At 45.1% G+C, this 9,328-nt stretch overlaps 1 protein-coding gene across 1 annotated transcript in view; it reads left to right on the forward strand.

The window, feature by feature from the left end:
- LOC103679782 (retinoic acid receptor beta-like) overlaps positions 1 to 1,242 on the forward strand; it is a 68,162-nt gene extending 66,920 nt beyond the window's left edge. The window contains exon 3 of the mRNA XM_008709331.2: positions 48 to 1,242. Within this exon, the coding sequence (XP_008707553.1) occupies positions 48 to 302 (255 nt within the window). The 3' untranslated portion in view covers positions 303 to 1,242. The remainder of the gene's footprint in view (positions 1 to 47) is intronic.
- Positions 1,243 to 9,328: the final 8,086 nt, after the last annotated feature.

Consider the following 9,328-nt stretch of genomic DNA (forward strand, 5'->3'; position numbering starts at 1 on the left):
AACTTGGTGGTTTTACTTAGTCTCCTCATCTTCTCGCTTGCTTGCAGGGCTTTTTCCGCAGAAGTATTCAGAAGAACATGATTTACACTTGTCACCGAGATAAGAACTGTGTTATTAATAAAGTCACCAGGAATCGATGCCAGTACTGTCGGCTTCAGAAGTGCTTTGAAGTGGGAATGTCCAAAGAATGTAAGTGGAGTCTCCAAAAACTTCGTTTCTATCTTTGTCTTTTCTATAAATATGATTTGCTCAGCTTCCAAAATCGAGTCATGCAGGACATGATACGTGGAACTCAGACCTGACTCTCGGGATAGATTGCCAAGGCTGGGTGTAAACAGAGGTGGTAGGAAAACAGAAGAACTGTAGGGATTTTCAGATAAAACTTGAGTGGCAGTTGGGGAACAGGCAGGAGCTTTGTGTTGTGGGTGGCGGATTTGTGTTCCAGAGCGGTACTAACTCCCTGTGGGTTTCAGAGCCACTAGTAACTCAGGCATATCACACAGCCACTTAGAGACTCCATTTCCCCCATCCTGACAGTGGGAACGAAAAGTTTTGCCTCTGTCCGTGGGAACAAAATGAGACAAGCAGCATGAATATTAACAGTAGTAATAATCAGCCCTTTTTTTTTTTTTTTTTTTCCGAGGGAAAGGGGCATAAAACTTCTGCTGTGGAAGAAATATTTAGAAACTCAGTGCGCTGGCATTTTTCCAAACTTGATTTAGCTTTTTTTTTTTTTTTCTCCCAGCCACCCCCTCCTCCAAATAATTATACATTTTTTTAATGCAAAAGAGAACATTTTAGTAAATTAAAAATTAGCGGTCCATAAACATCTGATAATGGGGACTTGAAATATACATCATTTAATACAGACAATATGTATACTACAAAACATTTCATTACTTACATTTCTCTCTTTGGTGTTTTCACATGGAGGGGACAAGAAAGTGACAGGGAAATGGTTTGGTTCAGGCAGGTTTAAGGAAGACATAGGGTTGTGTGCCGGGTGAAGCAATTAATGTGATCGCTCCTTCTTCATTCAGCTCGTGACTTGGGGATTTGGTGAGGGCAGACTGTGAGTGAGGCACTAGGCTCGTGGTGTGAGGGGATGCTGGAAATGCCTGAGACGTGGCCCCTGCCCTCTAAGATATGCGACAAAAAGCCAGGTACCGGGGCACCTGGATGTCTCCGTTGGTTAAGCGACTGACTCTTGATTTCGGCTCAGATCATGATATCAGGGTCGTGCAATGGAGCCCTGCGTCAGCCTCTGCTTTCAGCGGGGAGTCTGCTTGAGAGTCTTTCTGCCTCTTCCTCTGCCCATCCTACCCTGGCCTGCGCATGCTCTCTCTCTCCCTCTCTCTTTAAAAAAAAAAAAAAAAAAAATAGCCGGGTACTTCAGCCACAATCTTACAGGCTGATTCAAAGACATGTGTTATAGGACAAGGGCTCTTGGATTTTAGAACTGAGAAACATGCCCATTGGGCGGTAGGGAGACCGAGGAGGAAAAGGCCCCAGAACCAAGCAGCACTGCTCTGAGGGTGCTCAGCTGGGCGACTGGCTTTTTGCCTGGAGCAGCCTCTAGGGGATGTTGCCCAGCGTTGTTCCATCCTTCACCTTTCCTGAACGTACGCAGGGTTTAATATGCTTTTCTACCTCTTGAGTTTCTATACTTGGGGAAGAACAGCAAGATTAGGAACAATTCCACTGACTCAAGCCCAGCATCCTATGCTGTGTCCCAGCCTGTCATATTCTGCTTCTGGTTCATGTTGTTAATTTGTAACCTAGGCCAGTCCAATGAGCATGAATTCCAAACTCATGCTCAGGAGCCACAAAAGAAAAAAAAGATAAATTATATTTCATCAAAATAAGAAATGTCTGCTCTCCAACAGTTACTGTGAAATGAATGAAAACACAAGGCACACACTAGGAGAAAGTATTTACAAATTGCACACCTGTTACAGGACTTGTATCTAGATATACAAATCTCTGAAAACTCAATAATAAGAAAGCAAATAACCCAATTAAAACACACACACACACACACGCTAGTGCCCTTCAAAAATGACAAGACTATGAATGGCAAAGACAGTCTGAAAGATTATTCCAGATTAAAAGAGGCATGCGAGTTACATGCAATGCATAATCCAGAGTGGATCCTGGGTCAGAGGAGAAAATAGCTAGAAAGGACATTATTGGGACAGGGAGTGAAATCTGAATATGGACTGTAGATTATAGCACTGTAATAGACTGTTGTATGTTATTGTATATTAAGAATTGTGAATTAGATGAAGGGTGTACAGGGGTTCTTTGTACTATTCTTGAACCTTCTGAACAAATCTGAAATTTTATCCTAATGAAATTACCGAAAGAGAACAAAGACCCGTGCTTAGAATATTGGCACAATTCCTGATACATGTGAACAAGAAAGCAAGTAGCCCCAAGTGCCCCTAGTAGCTATCCTCCAACTCCAGGGGAAGTCACCTCTAGCACAAAGCAGGTACTATGGTTGGAAGAGTGGACAGACAGAAATAGGGCCCCGAATGGCATTATTGAATTGCTAAACCAACTGACCCTAAAACCTCTGTCTCCAGCCAATTTTGTTTTATTTGCCAAGAGCTTGTGCCCATTAAAGCAGCTGAGGTTGGGGGCTCGTTCGTACTTAGGGTCCTGATGAACAAGAATGGACTGGGTCATGAGACAGGGAGGCATCCTGCCATCCCTCCTGGGAGGGTGCTTTTCCTCCAGAAAGTTCTGTATGTGGATCATGGGTCAGTTCTGTTTGATCCCTCCAAACTTCAGCGCTATTGGATTACTTAAAATCAACAAATGTGAAGATACAGAGCTAATATTCACTTAGCTCAGGCCCGCCAACCCTACTATTGAAGAGAAAAGCATGACATTGCCCTGAAATAGTCAGATTTTTAATATGTGTAAGTGAGACTCACAGGATGATCCCTTGACACTCCATTTTTGGTCTGACGTTCTGTAGACATGGCTGTCACACTGCAGTTCTGTGGGAGAATTTTAGGCTAGGCTGAAATTATAAATGAGTAAGCCAGATGTGGACTCAGGGTAAATCAGTACTTTTGCATTTATTTTGTGTGGGCTGGAGACCCATTTCCTGCTTACATTACTTAAAACCCATATCCTGCTGCTCTGTAAAAACTGGCAGCTTGGTTGCCAATTAAAAAAATAATAATAATGTTTACATCCACAGGAAAACTCTAGTTTCAACCCTCAAGGAACTTATCACCTTAATTAGATTTAAAAATATAGAAATGAGAAGAAAATGGGATCATTATGCCCAAGTATACAAAAATAAATATATTTTCCTTAGAAGGAAATTGAAGGGAAAGGCATAAACATTTGGAGTATAGAGACGAGGGTCTAATAGGATATTTTTAAAGTTGAAACAGAAAGAAGCAGGAAAATATGAGAATCAGTAACCAATTATACCACAGCATTTGTGACTGAAACGAATCCAAGCATAATAAAGACTCATAGAATGTTAGAACTGAAAAAGGATCTTAGAGATTGATTTTCACTCACCTCTCTCACTTGACATACAAGCACACTGGGACCCAGAAAGATGAAACGGTCTTCCCAGCAATCCCCAACTGGCTAAAGGCAGTACCAGGATTGCAGTTCAGGTCTTCCCTCTCTTTGCCATACTTTCTCGGCAGTACCAAGATTAGGAAGATTTGCATTCAATTCTTGCTGTAGGTCATGAGGACTCATTAGCGTGTGTCAGAACTTTTAGGATGCAAGTGACCGAAAACTCAGCTCAAACTTGGCATAAGCTTAAAACATCAGCACAGGTAGCTGGGCAGTCCAGAGAAACCCATATGCATCTGAGGGTTTGCGTTCCTGTTCAGGGAAGAGCTCCCCTTTGCCTCCCACAGCTTTTTACTGTGTTGGTTTTGTTTCTGGGAAGATTTTATAAATGGCTACTAAAGATGCCACCAACAGCTGTGGCCCCTAGTCTACCTGACAGAAAGAGAGGCTCACGTCCCTATCATGCCGTCAGTGCCCGGGACCTGGTTCTCACTGGCCTCAGTTGGGTCACTTGCCCCTGTATAACTCTCTCGCCTTGGGGATGGGGGTGGGAGGGGTGGAGGGGTGGACCACTGTGGAGGTGGAGGGGTAGACCTCTGTGATTGGCTAGGTCTGGATCAGGTGTTCATCCCTGGAGCCCGGCATTGAGGTTGACCCCACCCAAACCAGGTGGCCAGGAGTGTGGGTGGAAAGCATCCCTAAGTAAGGAATCGGAGAGACAGAGGGTAAAAACTGACTCCATGCTCAGGAAGACCTGTCAGGTCCCATGGTGCTGTTGCTCTTATTCTTTGTGCTGTTGAAGGAAAGAAAGAAACCTAAGAATCCTGTATAGTAATAACTAACACAGGCTAGGTGTTTTCTGTAGGTCAAGCACTGCTTAACCATTTTTAATACTTTGTCCCATTCGAACCTAACAACAACCCTGTGAGATAGATTAGTTATAATCCCTTCCGTCCCCTGTTTTGGGCAGATGTGGAAGCTTAGGTGCAGAGAGGTTAATTAATTTAGGATAACACAATTAGTAAGGGGCAGTGCTGGGATTTGGGTCCCGGTAGTAATATTTACTACCTGCCATAAAGAGCAGCTTTTAAAACACTGACTTCCCTTTTTGACGCTATTGCAAGTGGTTAATTAAACAATAATCACACTCCTTGTTGCATATCAGAGATGTACCCCTAGAAAATCATGTGCAAATTTAATTTGTATGGCTCAAATTTGGTTTTCAATGTATAAGGGGATTTCCTAGTAAAAGAAATCCTTTAGTGTGGCAGATTGGAAAAGCATGATTATTTCTTCCCATTTCTGTTCTATAAATGCTGGTGGGTATACCTTGTATTTTCCAAGGGCTTTGTAAAACTAGGGGAACCTTTTTGTAGAGGAATAGCTATTTGTCAAAGCACGGGAGTTGAGAGCGGTAGCAGCAAGTGAAAAAAATCGATTTTCAGCAGCCTTCTAAAAGTGGTACAAAAATTTATGAAGAACTTGGGGAGGAGGCAAAGGAAGCAAAATGACTCAAAGTTGAGTGATGAGCTTCTGCTGGTGGGGTGGGAGGCTCAAAACGATGTCAGCAGAGGAAAGTATGTGGCCCTAAAGGAAGAAATAAAAAAGAGAATAAAGGAAGACATAAAATTTGGGATTGTGAAAGAGATGTCCGGACAAGCTTATGAGACAGATAAACCACTAATTGTCCATGATGGGGAAGGAGAAGGTTTAAGACGATGCCACATGGAGACCGTAGGAGTACAGAAAGCCTGACCATGTGCATTTGGGTCAGTTACAGAAATCCAAATGAATGGTTCAAATCCTTAAGCCAGGGATCAGCAAATTTTCTTACAAGGGTCAAAAAGAAAATATTTTTGGCTTTGTGGGCCGTGTGAGCTCTGTGTCTGTCACTATATCCCAGAAGGAACCATAGAAAGTACATAAAGATTGGTGGTGTTCTGATAAAACTTTATTTACAAAACAAGCAGAGGGCCGGGTTTGGTCCAAAGGCCATACTTTGCCTGCTTCTGCTTTAGGTGGCGCACCCAGTGGTCACGTATGCCACTTATGCCTGCTCTGTGATCTCACGTTCGGCTCCTCTCCCACCATCATCTACTCCTCTCCTACCAGTAGACGCCTCAGCTTTCAGCCACACTGGGCCCTGCTGACCCACAAGCCTCCCAGCTCCATGTTTCTCTGGAGGCTGTGCCCTGGTATGGACTGTCTACCGCCTTCTCCTTCAGATGAGCCCCAGGAGCTGGCAGAAATGTCATTTTCTCTGGGAAACCTCCCTGAACCCCACACCACACTCCATGTCATTCATTCTTCCCCATGTCCCTAGAGTGCTTTGAATATACCTCCACGACCAGCCTACTTATCACAGTGTGATTCTTCACACCCCGGTGAGGCTCCCTGGCTTGATGATAACCTCCTAAAAGGCAAGGCAAGCATCATGTCTTCCTCATCTTGTAGCCCTGAGCTTAGCTCAGTGAGGCGAGATTGGTCAAGTGGTTAAATGTAACTATTTATTTAAATTTTAAGTGGGCTCTACCGCCAACAAGGGGCTTGAACTCATGATCCTGAGATTAAGAGTCAAATGCTTTACTGGCTGAGCCAGCCAGTGTGCCCCTCAGTGTGGCTATTTTGAAAGACAAACCGAGTCTGACGTGTCCCGAGCTTTCCTTCCTGAAAAGGTGTCAGGCACAAAACAGTTCTGAGTATGCATGCCTGTGTTCATCCCTCGGCCCTTCCCTTACCTGCGGTGGGCCCAGGACAAGTTACGCAGCTTCTCTGGGCTTTCGTTTTCTACCCGAGCAAGAGGAACTTTTGTATTGACTGACAGCTTGGGCATGATGTGAGAACTGATGCTTTTAATCCTGTTTAGACAACAGTGTTTCTCCAATCTGCTTCCTCTTGCCAGTTCTCTCCCCTAGAGGACATTAGATCTTCTGGTGGATTTGCTGTCGAAACGGCTGAGCTGAGCAGGCATCTTGTGTAACTGTGCATGGCAAAAGCCCAAACAGGTGGAGAGGCTAACATGGACAAGTGGTGGTATTTGGGGCTCACTTGGCCAGTTCTAGGCCATCGGGTCACTCACTGACAAAAAGGGTGCTCCAAGGATGAGCTGGACATTGGGGTCAGGAAGCCAATAGGAAAATGAAAGAAACAAAGTCGTCCAGAATCAAGACTCGTGTGCCATGATAAGGGGGAAGTAGTGGGCTCTGGATGCTTCTAACATTTGACGAGGTTCCCCCTGGGCCTCTGGCCTTCCAGATGGGATGCCCTGGCCCCACATCTGTAACAGAAACACGGCAGAGGTTACTGTGCCTAACACCCCCATTCTATTTCTTTTCTTTCTGGAAACCACAGGCCACTAATTCACAAAAGAACCTCTTCATATTGCCTTTGACCTTATGTTTATGTGGACCATGCTTTTGAGTGGTGGGCAAAACATGTGTTTGATTTTGCTTGAGAATGCTGTTCAGCGTTAATTTCACAGCAATTTTTTCCCCGTGACAGCTGCATAATTATATTTGTAGAATAAAGCAGTTGAATAATCTCTGAATTTAGGAATCCCTGAGTGCTCGTTGACATGTTCTCATTTGGGGCATATTGAGCTTAAAAACAGCTTTTTATAAAGTCTCTAAATTCTGATTTATCCTTCGGACATGAATGTCCCTGTGGGTCGATTGGATAGAATAAACGTGCTTTGCGTGGACACTTTGATACCTCCACAAGACCTTTCCGTTGTTCTGTGTTTCATTTCCCCTTTACTGTTAAACTTACATTAAAACGAACCTTTTGGATTAAAGGCACTTAACCTCAGTTACAATCACTTCTGTTGAGGCACAAATTATATCGATGTGCTCGTTGGTTCTATGGCTAGATTTTACTGGCTTTAGAATGTGGAAATTCATATTGTAGGTTGCCCTGTGTACTTAGGAAATTACATAAAAATCATCATCAGGGCACTTAATGTCTTTCTAATTTTAGTTTATTTCTTCATTTGTTCCCATGTTACGTCCTAGCCTGTTACTGCGTTCCCAAAGTTGAGCGTGAGCGTTTCGTCCTGCTCCACCGAGAGGCAGCATTAACCCCGCCCCTCTCCTCTTTACCCCACCACACGCAAATCCCCACAGAGCCCTCCAAAAGTAAATGAAAGGCTGGAAACTTTGTATTTTTGTATCTAAAAACATCGCGGAAGCTGGAAAGTAAAAATCTGCTGTCCCTTTCCACTTGCCAAATGTTACTGTTTTCCTGCATCTGTTCGGGAGATTAAAAAAACCCAATTCCGTTTGGGCACTGGCAGCCCGGTGACGTCAGCGCCGCTGTGGGACTTCAGGCCCATTAACACTCAGACTGCAAAGGAAGTATTAAAATTCCTTCGGCTTTACTAACACATTTCTCCCTGCAGCCTGGCTCCTGGAAAAGGGACGCTCAGCACATTCTCACCTCAGCAAAAGGAGAAATTTCCGTGACACAATAGGACAGAGCAGAGCAGAGGAGCAAAGGGCTGTGAAGGGAGCCTGAGCTGGGTTCGAGTCCGACCTTGCCCTCTGGCTGCCTCATCCTGGGCAAGAGGTGCCATTTTGTTTTAAGTGCAGGGAGCTAACCTACAAGGCGGGGCCACCTTGCTAGATTGTTTCCTGCATCGCACCCTAGGAAGGTGATGCATTTAGCATCCTGCCTGGCACACAGTAGGTGCTAAATAATGATCCCTGTTTTCCCAGGGAGATTCTTCCTCCGGTGGTGACACAGGCTCCATTCTGTGCTCTGCTTGCTGCTGCCACAGCTGCTTTTTATTTTAATAACTACACAGCCCGGCTTCTCCTCCAGGAGAAAAGCGAAGGGCAGAGGCTCTCATCATTTTGAATTGTTTATAACACCATGGTGTAGATATACAGCCCCAAATATTATGTCACAGCATTAAAAATAAAGCTTGCAGGCATAGTTTCTAAAATAAATATCCGCCTTCCTCGGCTACTGTAAACTGGGAGGCAGATGGCTCATTTGCCCGGAGATGCTGGGACATGTGTAATCAGAGAATGGGGTGGCATCCTGGTATCGTGGAACCCAACTCCATGGGGAAAACCGAACTGGGGTGTTAGAAAGGATGCCTGGGCCCCTCCCCGCATCAGTCAGCTCAAGGTGAGGCCATCGGGGTGTCCCGGGCAGCATCTGCTTGGCATGGGATCACCAAGGAAGCAAAGTCTCCTTCTCTCCCTGCTTCCTCCTTTGTTTGCCCCTAGGGTACATTCCATCTCTCCCCACCCTTTCTCAGGGACTCTGTGGCCCACCTTCCCCGAGTCCCTCATCTCCCTTCTCTCCACCAGATCTTACCCCTGGCCTGTTCCCCAGCACTGCTTGTGCAGTCAGCCGCATGGCAGGAGGGACACGGGTGATAATGTGGCAGTCGGTGGTCCCAGAGCACATTCCTAGGGCAGAGTCTCCCAAGACGTTGGGTCATCCCCTGCGGGAGGTGGAACCGGAATAGTATTTGGATCCTGGGGGTTCTGACGTTCAGAGAGGCTAAGAACCCTGCCTTCCGTCACACTGCTGGCTTTAAGCCATGGGTCCTCATTCCAGTTCCCGGGAGCTTTTCAACTCCACTTTGCTTCTCTAACGACACCGTTCTGGTGTGGGCTTAATGCTGTCCAGTTTCAGTGTCTTCACCCATCTTTGCTCCCAAATCACATTTTCTATCATGTATGATTTAATTTCACATTATGTACAAGTTCAATACAGTGTTTTTCCCCGGAGTAAATTCTGCACACAGCCTACAAAACCTAATTTG

This window comes from Ursus maritimus, unplaced genomic scaffold (assembly GCF_017311325.1).
Source record: "Ursus maritimus isolate PB19 unplaced genomic scaffold, ASM1731132v1 scaffold_20, whole genome shotgun sequence".
NCBI classification, from domain to species: domain Eukaryota; kingdom Metazoa; phylum Chordata; class Mammalia; order Carnivora; family Ursidae; genus Ursus; species Ursus maritimus.